Source organism: Oncorhynchus tshawytscha, linkage group LG04 (assembly GCF_018296145.1).
Source record: "Oncorhynchus tshawytscha isolate Ot180627B linkage group LG04, Otsh_v2.0, whole genome shotgun sequence".
NCBI lineage: Eukaryota > Metazoa > Chordata > Actinopteri > Salmoniformes > Salmonidae > Oncorhynchus > Oncorhynchus tshawytscha.
In genome coordinates this window covers 32048772-32071970 of record NC_056432.1, presented here as the reverse complement: position 1 = coordinate 32071970, position 23199 = coordinate 32048772, and the positions used below count along the sequence as shown (strand labels likewise).

General features: G+C 41.2%; 2 protein-coding genes and 1 pseudogene across 5 annotated transcripts; 1 reads left to right on the top strand and 2 right to left on the bottom strand.

The window, feature by feature from the left end:
• Window positions 1–401: 401 nt before the first annotated feature.
• LOC112249501 lies at window positions 402–1715 on the bottom strand (annotated as a pseudogene).
• A 2665-nt stretch (window positions 1716–4380) lies between these two features.
• Window positions 4381–6429, top strand: gatc (glutamyl-tRNA amidotransferase subunit C). 2 transcript variants are annotated; one of them, XM_024417674.2, is made up of 6 exons: window positions 4381–4779; window positions 4883–4933; window positions 5055–5224; window positions 5481–5584; window positions 5695–5762; window positions 5896–6429. In XM_024417674.2, exons 1-5 carry the CDS (start codon window positions 4585–4587, stop codon window positions 5754–5756), a joined length of 582 nt encoding a protein of 193 aa, XP_024273442.1. In that variant the 5' UTR covers window positions 4381–4584; the 3' UTR covers window positions 5757–5762; window positions 5896–6429. The 2 variants fall into 2 exon arrangements, with proteins under 2 accessions (XP_024273442.1, XP_024273441.1); XM_024417673.2 differs by having other exon boundaries at window positions 5695–6429.
• On the bottom strand, window positions 6216–21842 carry LOC112248544 (serine/arginine-rich splicing factor 9). 3 transcript variants are annotated; one of them, XM_024417670.2, is made up of 5 exons: window positions 21661–21842; window positions 17504–17680; window positions 7304–7509; window positions 6988–7160; window positions 6216–6906 (listed from the first exon to the last, which is right to left on the bottom strand). In XM_024417670.2, exons 2-5 carry the CDS (start codon window positions 17659–17661, stop codon window positions 6667–6669), a joined length of 777 nt encoding a protein of 258 aa, XP_024273438.1. In that variant the 5' UTR covers window positions 17662–17680; window positions 21661–21842; the 3' UTR covers window positions 6216–6666. The 3 variants fall into 3 exon arrangements, with proteins under 3 accessions (XP_024273438.1, XP_024273437.1, XP_024273439.1); XM_024417669.2 differs by having other exon boundaries at window positions 21665–21842; XM_024417671.2 differs by lacking the exon at window positions 21661–21842 and adding an exon at window positions 20119–20247.
• Window positions 21843–23199: the final 1357 nt, after the last annotated feature.

The window sequence follows — 23199 nt, the reverse complement described above, 5'->3', positions numbered from 1 at the left end:
TTCGCGTATTCATCTGAATTAAAATTACTATGAATACGTACCACGCTGCACTTTGGTCCTCTTCTACAGGCGACAATCGTTACAATATGTGCGTGTATGTACATACCATGCTTTGTGAAGAAGTCTTGGAGCTCCTCTTCTGTGCAGGTTTAGGGCAGGTTCCTTGTGAAGAGTCTTCCTGTCTTCTTCATCTTCTTTCAGCTCCCTGGTGAATCTCCCTTTCTCCCACCTCTCCACCTGCCCGTCAGTCACACTTGTCCGAAACACCTCAATATAGAGCAACCTTTTGGACAAACACAAACAGTACATAACTTTTTATTCTCAGTGAGGATTACGAACGTGCGCACACACACACACACACACACACACACACACACAGTCTGATTCTCACCCACGTAATCTTAGTTCTTCTTCAGAGACTTTTTCACCTCCTCTTCTGAGCGCAGATCCACATACATATACTCAGTTTTGTTGCCGGTGGCATTCTTGATGATTCGAATGGCTGCAGGCTTCAGAGTGGTCATGAACTCTCGCACTTGTTGCTGTTTATATCACATAAACAACCAAAGATGTCACACATAAATATACCCTTTCCCCACCTCTGAACTCCACATCAAGCCACACACACTCACCTCTTTGACGTTGAAGGGACATTCTCGCAGTTTCACTGTGAATTCAGTCTATGGGGCACAGACAGATAGGGACACACACACACACATTACCAAAGGGGATATGGCAATGAAAACCCTCAACCCTAATTTCACTGTCAGAATGATACACAATATGCCGTTTTAAGTGCTATCCTCCATCAGTTCAATGAAGGTAGGATTTCAGTTTAAATCTACAGTCCCAAGGTTTGTGGATCAAGGGTGCAGGTCAAATGCTAGGTGTTAAAGGTTAGGCATTTGCCCAACCTCCTGCTGTTTGACAGGCTTGCTAAGTTTGCCCTGGCTTTTATCCAGTGAAGGGACTGGTGCTTTGGCCCTCTGGATACCATCTCTATCCCCACTCTCATAGGCACTGTCTGTCTGCTGCATAGGGGCAGGCTCATCTTCCTCATCATCATCATCCTCCGCAGCACACCGTCTCTGTGCCACAGGTACTCCATATCAGACAGGCCAGACTTCAGAGCCTCTATTAGCACCTGACAATGAAAACACACTGTATACACACACACATTTACCAGCATCTGTCAAACAAAGGGTCTATGTAGGCATGTGTACCTAACCTGGTCTTCTTCCTCATTTACTCCTCATCCTTCTTCTTCTCGTCTGACTCAAAGTTGAGGTAATCAAGCTTCTTCTTCTTCTCCTGACTCCTCCCCTGGCCAGTCTCAGGGGCTGCTGATTGGAGCAGAGAGTCATTGGCCCAGGTAGGCAACTGGCTGCGGTTATGATGCACCGACACAAACTCCTGGAAAGCCTCGTCACCCTCCAGCTAACACATACACACACAAGATAAAACAGAAACAAGATTAAACAGAACATCAATGTCAAGGAAGACAAGAAAAAATTCAACACTGTGCATTTGAGCCATCTTACACTCCATCCATATGTATCTGTCAGGCAGATATGGAGAGGACCATGGCATGATCTGTCAGGCAAGTGAATCACAATTAATTAAATGTTGGTATAGAATCTGTGGTTGGCTATCTATCCATCTAACTTGTACAAAGAAGTCTGGATGGCTAACTGTCTCAACGTTACTCTGGCCATGTCCACAAATCTTTTATTGAAATGCTTCAGTGACTTGTCCGCATCTTCTTCAGTTTTGAAGCACACTAATCAGAATTGGTGAACTTGCCATCCTTAGTAAACTTAATGCTGCAGTGTTTCAACGTTCTGATTGGCCAAAGTGATCAAGCCTCTGACGGGCCTCCTCAGTGCACACCAATGATGTACATTATAAAAACCCTGTATTGCTGATGCTATGTATTGGCCATTGAGAGGCTTTGAAGCCACCGGTCGGCCGTATTGGTACTCCCTAGAAGGAGCAGTCCTCCATAGGAATGAATAGATTGGAGTGAATCTATTGTAGCACAAAATAAAAATTCAATGATGTCATAATTTCCTCAAAGTTTGTACTGACCAATGAGGTATATAAACCCTGGATTACTGATGTATTGTATTGGCAAAGATTATGGATATACTGTACTGACAATATAGTTTGTTTGTGTTTTTTTAAAACCAGGCAAGTCAGTTTTAAGAACAAATTCTTATTTACAATGACGGCCTTCTCCGGCCAAACCTGGACAATGCTGGGCAAATTGTGTGCCACCCTATGCGACTCTCAATCACGGCCGGATGTGAAGCAGCCTGGAATCGAACCCTAATAATGGAAGTCGTTGTCCACAAAGAGGCACAGCGGGCTGTCAAGCTCCCGCCTATCCTTTCTTTGGATTGGTGGATACATCTCATTATTGTAATCCTTTTTTGAATATTCGATGAGGGTTAAAGATTTGTAATAATAATTGTAAGTGATGAGTAGGACTATAAGACATAGGCAACAGATCTTGGTTGTGTTATGTTAAGCGATTGGAGTGCCCTTCGTGTTGCTGAAAGGACAGCGCCAGAATTGTGCAATGATATTAAAGTTCAACCAACTTGTGGTGCTGAAGGATAGCTCTGCCATTCGGCCAGTTCAGGAACAAACAACATAGGCCTACGACTAAGTGGTTTTTGCCTTTAGATTTCGAGAAAATTAACAACTAAGGAAGAATATATAAATTCTCCCATTGACTTGTCTAACCACAAACACAGTCTTGGTCTGCTTCGCAAGTGTTCCTGGAAGTCTTGTGATGTTGCACCTCTTTCTATTTAGAAACTCTGTGCTTCAGCCTTCAAAAAGTCCTTACCGAAAGATGTATGTTGTGCTGTGCATTCTCATTCATAGGTTGAATTCACATCATTGGCTGTCCGTGGGAACTGTAGGCTAAATTACGTATATTTCATGCAACGTACCATAACAAAATCTATAATCTATTGTTAAATTGGGAAAAGTCCAGCCCGAACAGGGACTTGAACCCTGGAACCTCAGATTAAAAAGCTGATGCTCTTCCACAGTTCTTCACCGATGTAAAATTAGTTTTATATTCAACATTCAACAGACATTCGCAAAATTATTTAAAATGCATATAATTCTATTATCTGCAATAACCTTTTCATAGATTGTTTTAGAGACATTAAACAAAATGCTAATTATTCTAAAAGGCCCGCTTTCACAACCTTTGATTTGCATGAAAAGTCAAGTGTTGATTTGATAGAAATGCATCTAAATCATAAAAAAATGCTTTTAAATATCTTGTTCCAATAACTTTTTCATAGATTGTCATAGAACATTAAACAAAATGCTAATTGCAAAATGCTAATGATTCATTACACCGATTCTAATGCAAAACGTTCCATCAGTTGCAAAACGTGACGTAAAAAAATGTTGGGTTCTTAAACGGAAGTTGTAGTTCATTTTAATTGTTTGGTTTCCACTCGTTGCCATTGTTCTATAACAGCTCAATGGTTGCCATTCCAACTTGAATAGTCTACGAAGTGTTTGGCACAAGCTGCACATCTAATAATCATGTTTGATTATTCTGTGGTCTAGTGGAGTGAAGTCCGCAGGGTTCATTCCAACTTCTTCCTGCTGCTTTTTTTTTTTTAAGAGACATGAGTGAACTATGACATCCGTTTAAAAAACTAAACGGAGCTCAACAGCGTTTGGAGTAAATGGTTTCTTTTGCTAAATGTTTTGCAACAGACGAATCGTTTGCAATATAATTGGTGTAATGACACCCCTGGCCTACTTAAACAACCTTTCATTTACATAAAAATGTGTGTTGATTTGATAGAAATACATAAAATAAAAATAAAAAATGCATTTAAATCTCTTGTTTGCAATAACTTTTTCATGGATTGTCATAGAAACATTAAACAAAATGCAAATTATTCTAAAAAGGTCTGGCTTACTTTTACAACCTTTTATTTGCATAAAAAAGTGTTGTTTTGAAATAAATATTTCAAATGATAAAGAATGCATTTCAATGTCTTATAAAATATTTTATTCGAAATGTAATAGAAGCATCAAACAAAATGGAAGTGATTTTAAAAACATGTGGCCTTATTTCATAATGTTTGATTTGCATAAATAGTCGTGTTGATTTTGTCCGTGTAGAAAGCATCTTGTCTGTTTGATTGAGGTCAACCATGAAAGTAATTTTACAGTCAACAGAGAAGATCCTTGACAAAGAAAATTCTAGGGAGAATCTCAATTCAATACTCCTCGCGTCACCTCCTTATCAAAACCCATTGGACGAGAAAGCCAGAGGTCCCGTCCCTCTGACTTTCTCCTCCAATGGGTTTTGAGAAAAAGCCGGTAGTAAATGTAATTGATATTCTCCCCTACTAGACTCTGCTAGCTAGCCAGTTAGCTGTTGACTGATATTACTTTTGAGTTCCAGGAATCAACGGAGACGCTCATAAAATCTAGCTAACCATTGCTTAGTTTACTAAATTGACTAGCTAGCGACGCACAATTTCATTGTGATAGGAATTGCATAGGCATTTGCAAGCTAGCTACATTAGCCAGGATAACATGTATGTCGTAGTGAATTATACACGAAGGTTACAGACCCTAGCATTTAATCTAGGGCCTTCGCGCTACCAAGGCGTCACAAGAGCTTCCATAACGTCACAGGACCGAAAATCCAAGCAAAACTTGAGCTGCTTTCGTTGGACTCATCTGATAACTTTAGTACATCAATATAGTACCCGAATTAGCAACTCTAAGGTAGGCTAACTAGCTAGCTAATGTACAGTACAGCATATCGTACACATGTGGACTGTGGTTGCAGTTTCTTGTTGTATTGCCCATGTTAATTTTTCAATTCTAGGTGCCCAGGGTAGCAACATGGGAGCCTGTATTGGAGAACCAGCTACCCCCAGTTAGTATACTGTACTTTGTTAATGAAGTGATTTTTATTAACTTGTAAATTAAGCCAGATCAAATGGCTAACTGTTAGTGACATTGATCAATTCTAACATCTAATAAGCATTTTCTTACAGCCTTGCCAAGTTCCTGTAGACCTTGTTGACAAATTGGAGCGACTAGCCCTGGTGGATTTCCGCAACCAGGAGGGGCTGGCCTGTCTGGAGAAAGCCATCCGATTTGCAGATCAGCTCCATGTTGTTGACACAGATGGGGTTGACCCGATGGATTCAGTTCTGGAGGAAAGGTTAGACTCGGGCCAGGCAGATCCTGAAGCAGCCCCTAGCACTTCAGTGTTTGATCTGAAGGAATTGGGTAGTGGTAAGCCATTGGAAGTGTTTAATGGAAGGTTTGGTGGAGCAATCACATTTTGCTTACTGCCCTATCCAATTGCTTCAGATCTACAAAGACTGGGTAATTTTTGGAGAGGGAACCAATAGTTACCTACCTAACCTTAAGGTGACTTGTTTAGTCTCACAGATTGAAAACCCTCTGTTCTGTAGGGCACTGTATCTGAGGGAGGATGCCGTGGCAGAGGGGGACTGTGCAGAGGAACTGCTCCAGCTCTCCAAAAACACAGTGGAGGAGTACTTTGTGGCACCGCCAGGTGAGCATCTTGGCTGTTTTATCAGCTCATGAATTAGTTATTGTTCATTCTGAAGGCGGCAGTGCCCCATTTTGTATATCATGAAACTTAAATGGCTCTTTTCTCTGCAGGTAACATTCCACTCCCGAAGAGAGAGGAGAGAGCTGCCATGTTTAAGCACGCCGAGTTCTGATTCAAAGTATGTGCGCCGACTTTGCTGACAGCTAAATTTGACTGGTTTTCCCACCCATGTATCTTAAGATGAATGCACTAAGGAGCTCTGGATAAGAGCATTTGCTAAATTAATGACTGGATACTGTTTCATTTGACAGACCTCTGCAAAGAAATGCATGGCTAAATGATAAAGATTGACCAACCATCAAGAGAGTCAGGGCTTGGCATGTATTAAGGCACCTTCAAACCAGACAACCTGAAGCTAAATCAAAGAAAGATGATCCAGTGTTGTTGATCTGTGTGTGTACTCCATGTATGCACTGTATTCTCTGAACAATATGTAGTGTCATTATGTTGAAAAAGCAGAACCATAACTCCCAATGGTACATACTTTGTGGGTGCTCTGCAAATGATTATCAAGGACTAAAGAGGCAACCAATGAATGTACAATTCATGCATTCAGGAACTAAAACAAATATACTAAGAGTCCTCACTTTATTTGAAAAAAATAACACTTTTTACAAAGATTATTTTGAGAACGGGGCAGGAGAAAGAAATAATTTCATTCTCACGTAAAATAAAAAAGAGGAACAAAATTTATAACACTTGCGAGGCAACCATCTACAAGGCAGGGCAGGCTAGACAGGCTCTTACAGAAACATGATAAAAATAAACTACATTAAAGAGCTGTATTATGTTGTATTCTTCTAGTATGCAGTCTCCTTCACAAATATCCCTAACCAGCCATATCCTAGGTCTGAGAATGAATCAATGAGAATGTGAGGCAAATGCAGATCTACCCATCCGCTCTGTCTACACCATTTAAAAAGTCCTCTGGAGACAGTCCTCATAGTGGAATGCACATGACATACTTAAAAAGCAACACAAAATAAAGTAATCGCCAGTCTTGGCGCCCTCCTGTAGGTAGACTATCGGTAGTGACGAGGGGGTGGGCTGCGGCTTGATGGGCTACGGTGTGCTGCAGAGGGGCGACGTGGAGGGGGGCTATGGCGAGACAATCTACGAGCAGGGGGCGACTGATAACGAGGGGGTGGAGAGCCGCGACCTTGATAAGCGGGTGAGTACCGTCCCCTGGATCTGGAACGGGACCGCGAGCGTCCTCTGCTGCCCCCCATCTCTCCATGGACTCGGATAGATGAAGTCTCCCCCTGAAAGATGTCCATGTCAGAGAATGTCCTGAAAACGCATTCTTAAACACTGTATAGCTGAGGATCTGAGTGTTTAGTTACCTGGTGTGATCTGAACTCTGTCCTGTCCAGGCGCCGCATGGCATACTCCATGTCCTCTCTGCGCAGGAACTCCACCACCCCTTCACCATCCCGCTGAACATCTGTGAAACAAACATCTCCAGCCTCCCTCATGTGATCTTTCAAGTCTTGCCAGCTCCCAGTCGGAGGCAGGCCTGTGGGAACAGAGACCAAAACATTGAGAACTTTGGCCTTTCTAGGCAACGCTCAACAATACCAGTGTACATCTAACCTGCTGTAAATGGAAGGAAGAGGAGCTTTGAATAAAAAAACAAAAGCACAGACTTTATCCACTTACCAGTCACAATAACTCTGAACTCTGATCTCCGAGTAGGAGGCCCAAACCTCCCTTTAGGACCACCGGGACCTCCGTCCCCACTCCCGCGACCACTACCACCCATAGACCCGTTGAATTTAGAGGAGGCAGAGCGAGGGTGCTCAACGCGAAGCTTGCAGTCTCCAAATCCATAACCATTCCTCCCATAGACTGCATCCTCGGCATCCCTGATACATAAGGACATGTCAATTTGATTAACACATTGCATATGTGAGTCAGTCTATATATCTATCTTAGCATCCCACTGGTGGAACGAGCTTCCCCCTAACGTCAGGACAGCAGAGTCCCTGCTCATCTTCCAAAAATGTCTGAAACCCTACCTCTTCAAAAAGTATCTTACATAGACTTTTCCACTTCACAATAACAGCACTTAGTTGAACAGGGCAGCGAAGTCCCTGCTAGAGCAGCCCCGGTCAACTGTAAGTGCTGTGAAGTGGAAACAATAGGTCCATCTATGAGTGGAAGGGGAGAGAGGGGTAGAGGTGTTTGTGGGGGAGGGATGGGGCGAATATGCACCTGTTGACTGACAAAAAAAACAGATTTTGCTTATTATTACGCACAATTCATCAACTGTGGGAATTAAGATAGACACCTACTCATTCCAAGGTTTTCCTTTATTTTTACTATTTTCTACATTGTATAATAATAGTGAAGACATCAAAACTATGAAATAACACATGGAATCATGTAGTAACCAAAATAGTGTTAATATTTTATATTTGAGATTCTTCAAAGTAGCCACCCTTTGCCTTGATGAATCATGCCTTCATGGTCGAATTGCTGCAAAGAAATCACTACTAAAAGAACAATAAGAAGAGACTTTCTTGGGCCAAGAAACACAAGCAATGGACATTAGACCGTTGGAAATGTGTCATTTGGTTGGATAAGTCAAAATTTGAGATTTTTGGCTCCAACCACTGTCTTTGAGATGCAGAGTAGGCAAAAGGATGATCTCTGCATGTGTGGTTCACACCGTGAAGCATGGAGGTGGTGGTGTGGCGGTGCTGTGCTGGTGACACTGTCAGTGATTTATTTTGAATTCAATGCACACTTAAACCGCATGGCTACCACAGCATTCTGCAGCAATACGCAATCCCATCTGGTTTGCACTTAGTGGGACTATCATTTGCCTTTCCAACAGGACAATGACCCAAAACACACCTCCAGGCTGTGTAAGGGCTATTTGACCAAGAAGAGCAATGAGTGCTGCATCAGATGACCTGACCTCAACCCAATTGAGATGGTTTGGACCGCAGCGTGAAGGAAAAGCAGCCACCAAGAGCTCAACATATGTGGTAACTCCTTCAAGACAAAAAGCATTCCGGGTGAAGCTGGTTGAGAGAATGCCAAGAGTGTGCAAAACTGTCAGGGCAAAGGGTGGCTACTTTGAAGAAACTCATTTTGATTTAACACTTTTTTGGTTACTACATGATTCCATGTATATTATTTCATAGTTTTAAACGTCTTCGCTATTCTACAATGTAGAAAACAGTACAAATAAAGAACCATTGAATTAGTTTTACTGCTATTTTATGTACATATACACATTGATCAAAAATATAAACGCAACATGTAAAGTGTTGGTCCCATGTGTCATGAGCTGAAATAAGATCCCAGAAATGTTCCATATGCGCAAAAAAGCTAATTTCTCTCAAATTATGTGCACAAATTTGTTTACATCCCTGTTAGAGAGCATTTCTCCTTTGCCAAGATAATCTATCCACCTGACAAGTGTGGCATATCAAGAAGCTGATTCAGCATGATCATTACACGGGTGGACCTTGTGCTGGGGAAAGTAAAAGGTTACTAAAATGTGCAGTTGTCACAACAATGCCACAGATATGTCAAGTTTTGAGGGAGTGTGCAATTGGCATTCTGACTGCAGGAATGTCCACCAGAGCTGTTGCCAGAGAATTGAATGTTAATTTCTCTGCCATAAGCTGCCTCCAACAGTTTCAGAGAACTTGGCCGTATGTCCAACCGGCCTCACAACCACGCCAGCTCAGGACCTCCACATCCGGCTTCTTCACCAGCAGGATCGTCTGAGACCAGCCACTCGGACATCTAATGAAACGGAGGAGTATTTATTTCTGTAATAAAGCCTGTTTATGGGAGGGGAAACTAATTGGCTGGGCCTGGCACCCATGGCTGCGCCCCTGCCCAGTCATGTGAAATCCATACATTTATTTTAATTAACAGATTTCCTTATATATCACCCTTTCCTATATGAACTAAATTAAAATCATAGAATTTGTTGCATTCATATTTTTGTTCCATATATATATATATATATACTGCTCCAAAAAATAAAAGGAACACTTAAACAGCAATGTAACTCCAAGTCAATCACACTTCTGTGAAATCAAACTGTCCACTTAGGAAGCAACACTGATTGACAATAAATTTCACATGCTGTTGTGCAAATGGAATAGACAACAGGTGGAAATTATAGGCAATTAGCAAGACACCCCCAATAAAGGAGTGGTTCTGCAGGTGGTAACCACAGACCACTTATCAGTTCCTATGCTTCCTGGCTGATGTTTTGGTCACTTTTGAATGCTGGCAATGCTTTCACTCTAGTGGTAGCATGAGACAAGGTCTACAACCCACACAAGTGGCTCAGGTAGTGCAGCTCATCCAGGATGGCACATCAATGCGAGCTGTGGCAAGAAGGTTTGCTGTGTCTGTCAGCGTAGCGTACAGAGCATGGAGGTGCTACCAGGAGACAGGCCAGTACATCAGGAGATGTGGAGGAGGCCTTAGGAGGGCAACAACCCAGCAGCAGGAACGCTACCTCCACCTTTGTGCAAGGAGGAGCAGGAGGAGCACTGCCAGAGCCCTGCAAAATGACTTCCAGCATGCCACAAATGTGCAGGTGTCTGCTCAAACGGTCAGAAACAGACTCCATGAGGGTGGTATGAGGGCCCGACGTCCACAGGTGGGGGTTGTGCTTACAGCCCAACACCGTGTAGGATGTTTGGCATTTGCCAGAGAACACCAAGATTGGCAAATTCGCCACTGGCGCCCTGTGCTCTTCACAGATGAAAGCAGGTTCACACTGAGCACATGTGACAGACGTGACAGTCTGGAGACGCCGTGGAGAACGTTCTGCTGCCTGCAGCATCCTCCAGTATGACCGGTTTGGCAGTGGATCAGTCATGGTGTGGGGTGGCATTTCTTTGGGGGGCCGCACAGCCCTCCATGTGCTGGCCAGAGGTAGCCTGACTGCCATTACGTACCGAGATGAGATCCTCAGACCCCTTGTGAGACCATATATGCTGGTGCGGTTGGCCCTGGGTTCCTCCTAATGCAAGACAATGCTAGACCTCATGTGGCTGGAGTGTCTCAGCAGTTCCTGCAAGAGGAAGGCATTGATGCCATGGGACTGGCCCGCCCGTTCCCCAGACCTGAATCCAATTGAGCACATCTGGGACATCATGTCTCGCTCCATCCATCCAACGCCACGTTGCACCACAGACTGTCCAGGAGTTGGCGGATGCTTTAGTCCAGGTCTAGGAGGAGATCCCTCGGGAGACCATCCGCCACCTCATCAGGAGCTTGCCCAGTTGTTGTAGGGAGGTCATACAGGCACGTGGAGGCCACACATACTACTGAGCCTCATTTTGACTTGTTTTAAGGACATTACATCAAAGTAGGATCAGCCTGTAGTGTGGTTTTCCACTTTAATTTTGAGCGTGACTCCAAATCCATGGGTTGATAAATTTCCATTGATAATTTGTGAGATTTTGTTGTCAGCATATTCAACTATGTAAAGAAAAGTATTTAATAAGAATATTTCATTCATTCAGATCTAGGATGTGTTATTTTAGTGTTCCCTTTATTTTTTTGAGCAGTGTATTTTTTAGTAACTAGATGCGGTACGAGGCAAAGGCATTAGAAATGTTGTTGGCTGTGATTCTGGGTTTAAAGGATAGGCCCCTCTCTCTTAAAGGCCCTAGGATCCATGTGTACAAGGGTGGTTAGCCAGTCACTGGGACGACGACCCAACTTGGAATGGGGGAGGTTGTAGCGGATGGAGTGTAGTAAGACAATTAAAGGCATACTTAGTTGCAGCTACAATATGCTTAACAGTGCAAATATCATTGTATAGCTATATGGACACTCAATTATCATGGTACGTTTACAAACATTATTATGATAAGTATAATCAAAACCTGTATCTCATTATGGTAAGTGGTGAAAGGTATAGCTAGTAGTAATTGTAATGGCTTAGCAGATAAGAAAATAATCCGTATTTATCTGGATAAAAGAAGGAATGTAATTATTGTTTACAGGAAACTCATTCTACACCTTTAGATGAAGTTGTTTGGAAAAAGGACTAGGGGGAATATTTATCTCCCATGGGAAAATAAATTCAAAAGGGGTGATATGAATTAATAATTTTGATCAGAATGTGCAAACTGTTCAAACAGATCCTCAAGGAAGGTGGATCCTTCTAAATATGCTATTGGACCATTAACATACTTGGCTCATTAATCTATATATTCTAAATAATGATCCAGGCTTCTTTGAAAATATATAACAATTTATCGAGTTAACAAGCAATATGACTCAGTTATTATGGTGGGAGATTAAAATACGGCTTTAGGTACCTCGATGGACCATAAAAACGTAGTCGCACTACAAATTATCACCCTCATGCACTTAAGGAACTCACAAATATTATGGATATATTGGAACTAGTCAATATATGGAGGCTTAAATATCCTGACCTAGTGAGATATACATGAAAGAGGCTCAATTAAGTTGGTTGTCTTGACTGTCATTTTCTCTGGCACCAAAAGTTTTAAAAAGTGTTGATGGGGAGAGAATGCGGTCAGACCGTCAAATAATTGGTGTACAGATTAAATCATACAGAATATCCACGAGAGTGGGGATATTGGAAATGTAATCAAAGCCTACTGGATGACAACTTGTTTCTAACCAAGAATTTATAACAGACTTTATTCTACATAACATAGGTACTAGAGGTAGACTGATTATGATTTTTCAACGCCGATACCGATTATTGGAGAACAAAAAAAATATATACAGATTAATCGGCCGATTTTTAAAAAATGTATGTAATAATGACAATTACAACAATACTGAATGAACACTTATTTTAACTTAATATAATACATCAAAATCAATTTAGCCTCAAATAAATAATGAAACATGTTCAATTTGGTTTAAATAATGCAAAAACAAAGTGTTGGAGAAGAAAGTAAAAGTGCAATGTGTGCCATGTAAGAAAGCTAACGTTTAAGTTCCTTGCTCAGAACATATGAAAGCTGGTGGTTCCTTTTAACATGCGTCTTCAATATTCCCAGGTAAGAAGTTTTAGGTTGTAGTTATTATAGGAATTATGGGACTCTCTCTCTATACCATTTGTATTTCATATACCTTTGGACTATTGGATGTTCTTATAGACACTTTAGTATTGCCAGTGTAACAGTACAGCTTCCATCCCTCTCCTCGCTCCTACCTGGGCTCGAACCAGGAACACATCGACAACAGCCACCCCCGAAGCAGCGTTACCCATGCAGAGCAAGGGGAACAACCACACCAAGTCTCAGAGCGAGTGACATTTGAAACGCTATTAGCGCGCACCCCGCTAACTAGCTAGCCATTTCACATCGGTTACACCAGCCAAATCTCGGGAGTTGATAGGCTTGAAGTCATAAACAGCGCAATGCTTGAAGCATTGCAAAGAGCTGCTGGCAAAACGCACTGAAGTGCTGTTTGAATGAATGCTTACGATCCTGCTGGTGCCTACCACCGCTGTCAGACTGCTCTATCAAATTATAGACTTAGTTATAACATAATAACACACAGAAATACGAGCCTTAGGTCATTAATATGGTCAAATTCGGAAACTATAAAGCTCAAAAAGACGTTTATTCTTTCAGTGAAATACGGAACCGTTCCGTATTTTATCTAACGGGTGGCATCAATAAGTCTAAATATTCCTGTGACATTGCACAACCTTCAATGTTATGTCATAATTACGCAAAATTCTGGCAAACTGTTACATATACACTGACTGTGCAATGAACGCAAGAGAAGTGATACAATTTCACCTGGTCAATATTGCCCGCTAACCTATGCAGGATTAAAAATATATACTTCTGTGTATTGATTTTAAGAAAGGTATTGATGTTTATGGTTAGGTACACATTGGAGCAACGACAGTCCTTTTTCGCAAATACGCATCGATTATATGTAACGCAGGACACGCTAGATAAACTAGTAATATCATCAACCATGTGTAGTTAATTAACTAGTGATTATGATTGATTGTTTTTATAAGATAGGTTTAATGCTAGCTAGCAACTTACCTTTGCTTACTGCATTCGCGTAACAGGCAGGCTCCTCGTGGAGATGGTTAGAGCGTTGGACTAGTTAATTGTAAGGTTGCAAGATTGAATCACCGAGCTGACACGCTAAAAAAATATATATGTCGTTCTGCCCCTGAACAAGGCAGTTAACCCACCGTTCCTAGGCCTTCATTGAAAATAAAAATGTGTTCTTAACTGACTTACCTAGTTAAATAAAGATTAAATAAAAGGTGTAAAATAAAATATACATTATATATTTTTTAATCGGGCAAATCGGTGTCCAAAAATACCGATTTTCGGTTGTTATGAAAACTTGAAATCGGACCTATTTAATCAGCCATTCCGATTAATCGGTCGACCTCTAATAGGTACAGAAGATCACCTTTAAGGTATGGGACACTTTTAAATGTGCCTTTAGGGGCCAGAATAAGTTAGAGGAAAAGAAATGGAGGAACTTATTCAAAAAAGATAAAGTGTAATACATTATACAAACAAGGTGAACTGGATGGAATATGGGGAAAAATGCACCAACTAATTTTTTCATCATCAACATAGAAATGCTACCAAAATTATTTACAGAAACTTGTTACAAATGATTTTCTTAAAGAGGTGGCAAAGTACTTTAAGCATGTTTTCATTTCAGGTTCCTCAATCTCTACCAACTGAAGTTGATTGTAAGGATTTGTTGATATTAATAGTGTAAAAATGAATAGCTGTATAGAAAGACTCACGTGAAGGAACTTCAAGATGCAATTAAAGCCTTCAAGTCAGGGAAAACATCAGGGTTGGTCCGTTAACATGATTGTGAAAGTCTGATTTCACAATTACTGAAACAGGACCCCATGTGGCAAATATCCAGTCTACCTAAAAAACTGGAGACCCCTTACACTTCAGTGTTGTGATGTCAATATTCTAGCAAAATGTTTAGTGCTTAGAATTCAAAAGGTATTGTTGAATATTATGTATCCTAATCAGACAGGTTTTTACATGGGCGATACATTGGAGATAAAGTACTGGAAACAATCGAACACTTAAAAAATATATAGGAAACCAGGCCTGGTAATTCATTGCAGATTTTGAAAAGGACTAGAATGCATTGTATAGGAGAATCTCCTATACAATGAGTTATGTATAGTAACCCCGGGTGTAAAATAGTAAATATGGCTGCTTCTCATAAAGTATTCAACTGTCAAGAGGAGTAAAACAAAGATGTTCATTATGGCCATAGAAACATTAGCTATTAAAAAATCAGATCCAACAGTAATATGAAGGGACTAGACATCCAGGGCTTAAAAACAAAGGGGTCATTGTACGCAGACGACTCATGTTTTCTTTTAAATTCACAATATGGATCCCTCCACAGCCTCAGAGGACCTAGATAATGTCTTTAACCTCTGGATAAAAAGTGTACACATTACGTATTGGATCACTAAAAAAATACAACTTTTACATTACAGTGTAGTTTACCATTAAAATGGTCTGACGGTGAAGTGGACACAGTCTAATCATATTGCGAAATAAATACATTTGAGACATTTTCATAGAAAGTTAGCAAAAATAAACAAGATCTTGCTTCCATGGAAAGGTAAATACTTGTCTACAGTACTTTCAGAAAGTATTCAGTCCCCTAGACTTTCCCCACATTTTGTACCGTCACAGCCTTATTCTAAAATTGTTTAAATTACACTTTTTCCTCAAATCTACACACTACACCATTTAAGAATAATGGACGCCACTGTGTTCTTGGGGACCTTCAACGCTGCAGATATCGTTTGGTACCTTTCCCCAGATCTGTGCCTCGACACAATCATGCCTCAGAACTCTAAGGACAATTCCTTTGACTTGAATTTCATTTACTTTTTTGATTGAACCTTTATTTACCTAGGCAAGTCATTTAAGAACCGCCGTACAGGATGCACCCAAGCTCAATTTCGAGTCTCATAGCAAAGGGTCTGAAAATGCGATTTTTATTTATTTATACATGCACATTTGCAAAATATTCTACAAACTTATTTTTGCTTTGTCATTATGGGGAATTGTGTGTAGATTGAGGGAAAACACATTTTAATCAATTTTAGAATAAGGCTATAATGTAACAAAATGTGAAAAAGTCAAGGGGTCTGAATAACTTTCCGAATGCACAGTATTTGTGAGAAAAAAATAATGACTGAAGAATTGTTTAACCATTTCCCAGTTTAATTTTTTATTCATTTTTTAAATCCCAGCCCCGTCCTCGCATGAGGCCTTTTAGTAGGCCGTCATTGTAAATAAGAATGTGTTGTTGACTGACTTGCCTAGTTAAATAAAAATACCCATTCACTGATGGCCCTGCCTACACTGGAATACTTTAAATTTTTTATTATATGAGCAAAAGATATTCCACTTTATTTGGCAAGCCAGACAAAATTAAACCACCCTATTTATAAAATGAATATACATTTGGAAGACTAAAATTATTTTATATTAAAGCATTGAACCTCTCACTAAAGGCTTAAAAAAACATACTTAAATCAAACTGGTTCTCCAGTAGACTAGTAAGAAAGGCTGTTAAAAAATAGCATGTTTCTATTTATTCAGATAACACCCCGTCACTTTCGGTCATTTGAAACTGAAATAATCTCCAAACTATCACTTTTTAAAACAAGCCATAGAAATCTGGTTGCAATTTCAGTTTAACCCACACAAAAAAATCAAATAAACAGAACAAATAATTCAAATAATATTATGGTTAAACTTGAAAATACCAATTGATAAAACATTCTTTGAAATAGTTTTTTAAACAATATAATCTTTGTTAATGATAGAAAGGTTCAGAACTTTTGTGAAACATCCCACCACAGTTGAAAAATATTTGTCAAGTAGAAGTCAAGATGGGATGTTTTATTAGAGATAGATGGGAGGGGTTAAGGGCAGCTGAAGGGCGGGATTAAAAAAAAAGGAAAAAAATGGATAACTAATGTAAAAAAAAAAATCTGAATCACAGTTTCCATAGATGGATATTTTGGGTATATATGGACCGATTTAATCGAAAAAAAGACCCAATAGTGATGTTTATGGGACATATAGGAGTGCCAACAAAGAAGCTTTTCAAAGGTAATGAATGTTTCATATATTATTTCTGCTATTTGTGTAGCGCCGGCTACGCTAATTCTTTTGTTTACACCGCCTTCAGGTATTTCGGGGTGTTGCATGCTATCAGATAATAGCTTCTCATGCTTTCGCCGAAAAGCATTTTAATAATCTGACTTGTTGGCTAGATTCACAACGCGTGTAGCTTTAATTCAGTACCCTGCATGTGTGTTTTAATGAACGTTTGAGTTTTAACGAGTGCTATTAGCATTTGGCGTAGCGCATTTGCTGATGGCTAGATGAGACGTCTGCGTGTCGGGTGGGCTTAAGAGGTTAATGAAGCGGAATTTAAATTGCCGGCAACAAGGCAGGCAGCCGCTGGATGCAAGTTTTCCTGATTGTTTATAGCCTCATACAGTTCATTAAGTGGCAGCATGTTATATTTCATGATAACATCAAATATTTTGTGAAAATAAAGTAAACGCCAAAAGAATCACAAAATAACGAAGTCGGGTCGGAGTTCGCAAAACGGTGGCAATCCAGCACGCTGCCATCTTTTCATTACTACCGAGTTCAGGGAAAGTGTACTTGCTATGACTATGATATGTGGTTGTCTCATCTAGCTATCTTAAGGTGAATGCACTAATTCAAGTCGCTCTAGATCTGCTAAATGACTAAAATGTCAATGTAAATCTGGTCTTATTGGTCAACGAGTAAGAATGCCCTTCATGGACATGGACGTTTATCTTACCGTGGATCTTCAAAGCGCACAAAGGCAAAGGGAATAGTGCCTCTGTTGTTCTTCAACTCAATGTCTCTGATTTTGCCATATTTGAAGAATATATCCTCAATGTCCCTCTCTTGCACATCAGCTGGAAGGTTACCCACGTAGATCCTGCCATCTGCCATGATGTTAACAGAACTGATCCTGATGGAAAAAGAGAGAGCCTTATCAATACTGAACACTCCCTGAACTCAAATGTATGTTTTGACCCCTAATTTCTGCCATTCATAAATGTCCAAAAATAGATTACCATTACAAACAACCCCCTACAAGTACATGTTATCAAGACTACACCATATACACAACTCAAATACAGAGCTAGCTATTAATCAAACACCAACCCACATCCAATGGTTCAACCACCAGGGCCCGGTTTCCCAAAAGCATCATATGACGAAGTTCATCATTAGAACCTTCGTAGGAGCATCGTTAAATATCGAAGCTTCCACAAAACCATCAGTATTAACTTTGCACTTAAACGCTCGTAATCTAACGCCTGCCTCAGACCACTCGAAGAAACGCTAACTACAGTGGGGCAAAAAGTATTTAGTCAGCCACCAATTGTGCAAGTTCTCCCACTAATTTTCATCATAGGTACACTTCAACTATGACAGACAAAATTAGAAAAACAATCCAGAAAATAACATTGTGGGATTTTTTATGAATTTATTTGCAAATTATGGTGGAAAATAAGTATTTGGTCACCTACAAACAAGCAAGATTTCTGTCTCTCACAGACCTGTAACAACTTCTTTAAGAGGCTCCTCTGTCCTCCACTCGTTACCTGTATTAATGGCACCTGTTTGAACTTATCACTATAAAAGACACCTGTCCACAACCTCAAATAGTCACACTCCAAACTCCGCTATGGCCAAGACCAAAGAGCTGTCGAAGGACACCAGAAACAAAATTGTAGACCTGCACCAGGCTGGGAAGACTGAATCTGCAATAGGTAAGCAGCTTGGTTTTAAGAAATCAACTGTGGGAGCAATTATTAGGAAATTGAAGACATACAAGACCACTGATAATCTCCCTCGATCTGGGGCTCCATGCAAGATCTCACCCCATGGGGTCAAAATGATCACAAGAACGGTGAGCAAAAATCCCAGAACCACACGGGAGGACCTAGTGAATGACCTGCAGAGAGCTGGGACCAAAGTAACAAAGCCTACCATCAGTAACACACTACACCACAAGGGACTCAAATCCTGCAGTGCCAGACGTGTCCCCCCTGCTTAAGCCAGTACATGCCCAGGCCTGTCTGAAGTTTGCTAGAGAGCATTTGGATGATCCAGAAGAAGATTGGGAGAATGTCATATGGTCAGATGAAACCAAAATAGAACTTTTTGGTAAAAACTCAACTCGTTGTGTTTGGAGGACAAAGAATGCTGAGTTGCATCCAAAGAACACCATACCTACTGTGAAGCATGGGGGTGGAAACATCATGCTTTGGGGCTGTTTTTCTGCAAAGGGACTGATCCGTGTAAAGGAAAGAATGAATGGGGCCATATATCGTGAGAATTTGAGTGAAAACCTCCTTCCATCAGCAAGGGCATTGAAGATGAAACGTGGCTGGGTCTTTCAGCATGACAATGATCCCAAACACACCGCCCGGGCAACGAAGGAGTGGCTTTGTAAGAAGCATTTCAAGGTCCTGGAGTGGCCTAGCCAGTTTCCAGATCTCAACCCCATAGAACATCTTTGGAGGGAGTTGAAAGTCTGTGTTGCCCAGCAACAGCCCCAAAACATCACTGCTCTAGAGGAGATCTGCATGGAGGAATGGGCCAAAATACCAGCAGTGTGTGAAAACCTTGAAGACTTTCAGAAAACGTTTGACCACAGTCATTGCCAACAAAGGGTATATAACAAAGTATTGAGATAAACTTTTGTTATTGACCAAATACTTATTTTCCACCATCATTTGCAAATAAATTCATAAAAAATCCTACAATGTGATATTCTGGATTTTTTCCCCCCTCATGTCTGTCATAGTTGAAGTGTACCTATGATGAAAATTACAGGCCTCATCTTTTTAAGTGGGAGAACTTGCACAATTGGTGGCTGACTAAATACGTTTTTTGCCCCACTGTACATGTTAAGTGTGTTTGGTGCTTCCGCGTAAACATAAAATCACATGGTTTACCCGTCTCTCTGTGACCGCTGATAAACTTCTGTTCTTAAGTTACTACAATAACTAAGTTGCCAATGTCGTTGCAATTGATACAAACAAGGGAAGTATAAAAATATATCGGTTCATTTGAAGCATGACTGCTTTAAAATAAACAGTTTGGCTATAGGTTCTCAATCATATTGAAACGCACTTCATGTTAAATCAATTGAGTTTTATTTTGTTACATGTAGGCTGTTGTCTAATTTGTCACAATATCTTTATGTGTAGCCTAACGTATGCAATGTGCCACCAAATCGGTGATTTTTGTCGTTTTTATTGAGTAAGCGTTAGAATAAGCCGCCTTAATATTTGCAGCCGTATGTGGTAATGTCTCTAGAAGCGGATCAGTCGTCAGTATTGAGAAATATCTATTATGTTTAGGAATTATTTGAATGGAGAAAGCTGCGCTCACCTTCTTTCGATCCTATCAGTATCAACAAATGCTCTAACGACACACTAGGCGACCATTCTCTCTTCTTTTTTTTTACCACGCTAACTAGGTAAATCAGCGTGGTGCTTGGGAAACGGTTGTTACATTTTCGGCTGCTGTAGGAATGACGCAACGTTACGCCTAAATTCCATCGCTATCAGAAAACCGGGCCCTGTTGAGACGAAATCCTAGCCGGACAATAGTGTCTGATTGCGGCCCGCAATTCGAGGAGTTCCTGTATGTGGGCATTCATTCATCTGCAGGAACGCCCCCCACTCTAGCATCCCATTGGTTCCGGCTTTAACAGGCTTCCCACTCCCTCGAGCACGCAATCTTCAAACTTGTGTGACACTTGATATTCTGGTTGTCTATTTGTGACCTAGCTAGCTAGCGGTGTCGCCCCGGCCCCCCGCCTCCTGTGGAAGTGCGGGAAAGCATTGCCCAACAAGCGGAGGTGAAGGACACTGCCTACCAGTGTCCTCGACCAATAATGGACTAAAGAAGCCTAACGGGGTCTGTTTTTAAAGGATAATGGGCCTGTCAGCCAAATCTGGATACATTTTCAATTGCAGTACGGTTCTAAAAACAAATCTCTGCTTTCATATCACATCAAAAATGTAACAAAAGCTAAAGATAAACTTACTGTTTTAACCAGTTTTAACACAGTTGCAGCAGACAGTATTTTCAGTCACAACACGTTTGTGGCGTCTGTCTTCCATTTACACACCGGTGTTCCGAGACACAGAACTAGCACCAGTACGCCAGTCTTCCATAAATAAGCGCTGTAACATGGACGCTGTAATAAGCGCTGTAATATGGCTGTGTGGGAACCCTAACCATATAAAAACCTATAGTAACTAAACATTTGTTATGATTTCTCGATAATATGAAAGATAAGTTCCTTATGTTTCCAAACCGTACAGTAAGATATGTTTGGTAACGTTTACAGAAAGCGAGAAAACTCCTCAGCCAGAAGATACGATCACCAATATATAGGCGCTAAAGGTAGTGTATGTGAATGGGCTACCGCTACCTAGCGTATTGGAGCGCCCCGTATGATGCCCATTTTAAAAAAATGGACCAATAGAAGTATAAAGAGGGGTTCCTGCATATCCAGGAACGCCCCGAATTGCGGGACGAAATTACACCCTTCTCGGCTCAGGTAGCTTGCTACGCTAAAGCTAGCCTAGCTATTCATGTGATGTTTCATTTAAAAAATGGTAACATGGCTGGGGGCGGGATACAGTGGTCAGCTAACTAGTTTGCTAGTTTCAATATTTCAAACATAACATTTCATATCGCCTCGTGGTAGTTACCTGCCTGGATTCCCTATCTGTACTCACATGTAAAACCCAGATTAGCCCATTCATTCATTACCTAACCAGCAAGTTGTCGACAACAAATGGCTAGTAGCTAATGTAACGTTAGCTTCAGTTGCAAGTTAGCATCTAGCTAGCTAACAAGTTAGCCTAGCTGACTCGTGTGCCATGTTTTGGGTTTGCAGAAGAGTACACGATAGCTCACCTACCTTGCTGTGTTGCTGACCAGACCTGCAACCCCCGTGGTTGCTGTGATTATTTTATAAAGCTCGTATAATGTTATTTCTCGCTTATCTCCAGAGATCGGTACCCTCAAACCTTTGTCGGAGGATCTCTGCGCTTCTTTTAGCTAGTTAGGCTAGCCAGTTCCATCCACTGACTTCCGGTTCCGTCAAAAAACCACCTACCATATCCAGCAGGTGGTGCCCCAGCACACAAATTGCACTGTTTTTTGTCTGCATGTTTTCTTCCTCGTGTGGTTTTCCGGCAGTCGAGACGCATGGTTGATTTTTGGTGCCTTTGACAGTTCGGAAAATGCATTGCACATTTGTTCACAAAAAAGGGAAGTGGATGAAAAAAGAAAATGACCATAGCAATAAACGCTAAGAACCCAACCTTACCAATGCACAAACTGTACGGGTCACTCTGTACTGGCCTACTACTCACAGGGACCCTCTCAGGGACCCTCACCCTTTCCCCACCATCTGTTACTTTCCTCACTACCTCAGCATGACACTTTCTGCACTGCTCTCACCCTGGAAACTTCAACCTGTCTCACTCGCACAGGACATTTCTGATCCCCAGCAATATGGCCGCCCTAAAAATGTAAACACTGCGCTTTGAACACCAAAACCACACTCTCCTTTGAACTATGCTCTCCTGCACAATTCACACCTCAGAATCTCCCTCATTCATACTGCTGCAACATGACCATAAACTTGGCACCTGTAACACAATAGTGGGTTCGTGAAACAAAATCTCTCACAGGATAACTTATATACCCTAGCATGACTTTATCTGGCAAACACTTTACATCAAAACTCAGAAGAACAGACAGGGTCTCCTCAGTCTGGCGCTCCCCACCGGGTCTGCGTCTCACCAAACGGCGTGCATCACAGACACCAGGGATCCTCAACTTCAGTCAATCCACCTCAACACTACCCCTGTTATCACTCCTTTCAACTGTGCTCTGCTCCAGAGAGAAAAGCAGGCCACAGCTTTCGTTCCGAGTCAGGAAACGTGAGTCCACTTCTGGATGCTTTGACCAAATTGACAGAACCCAACTCCTTCTTTACCCAGCCTGATTCCACAAACTTTTTTGATGCCAAAAGGCATGGATCCACTTTGTCCATGAATCATACTCCTATGGGGCAGAGTCATCTCAGGCAATTTTCTGATCATTGGTGTGAGGCTTGGTAGCCTTCACCTCACCTGTTGGCGCAGGCTTTTCCTTTTCACTTCTGTTAGGTTCAATTTGAGAGCGTTCACTCTCCGTCGACTGCTCAGGGTTTTCAGGAGCAGAACATGGCATTATCTCTCCTGTACTTGACTCAAAGGAGAAAGTACTCTGCTTGTATTTCGCAGATGTCGGTTTGGGTTTGAACCTCGCACCCTTTTTTTTGTGCCTCACATCACCTAGTCATTTGCCATCTTGCCTTCTTTCAGTCGTCAGTCTCAAAGGTTACATCCGTTTCCAAAACACTGCCTCCATCATCTACCGGCTGCATGTCATGTTTTGTATTTC

Coding starts and splice junctions, on each gene's coding strand:
- LOC112248544 (XM_024417670.2), bottom strand. CDS start 17,661: ATGGCAGATGGCAGGATCTACGTGGGTAACCTTCCAGCTGATGTGCAA. Junction 7,510..17,503: donor GTGCGCTTTGAAGATCCACG/GTAAGATAAACG, acceptor CTTATGTATCAG/GGATGCCGAGGATGCAGTCT. Junction 6,907..6,987: donor CAGAGTTCAGATCACACCAG/GTAACTAAACAC, acceptor GACATCTTTCAG/GGGGAGACTTCATCTATCCG.
- gatc (XM_024417674.2), top strand. CDS start 4,585: ATGTATGTCGTAGTGAATTATACACGAAGGTTACAGACCCTAGCATTT. Junction 4,934..5,054: donor TGGAGAACCAGCTACCCCCA/GTTAGTATACTG, acceptor ATTTTCTTACAG/CCTTGCCAAGTTCCTGTAGA. Junction 5,585..5,694: donor GTACTTTGTGGCACCGCCAG/GTGAGCATCTTG, acceptor TTTTCTCTGCAG/GTAACATTCCACTCCCGAAG.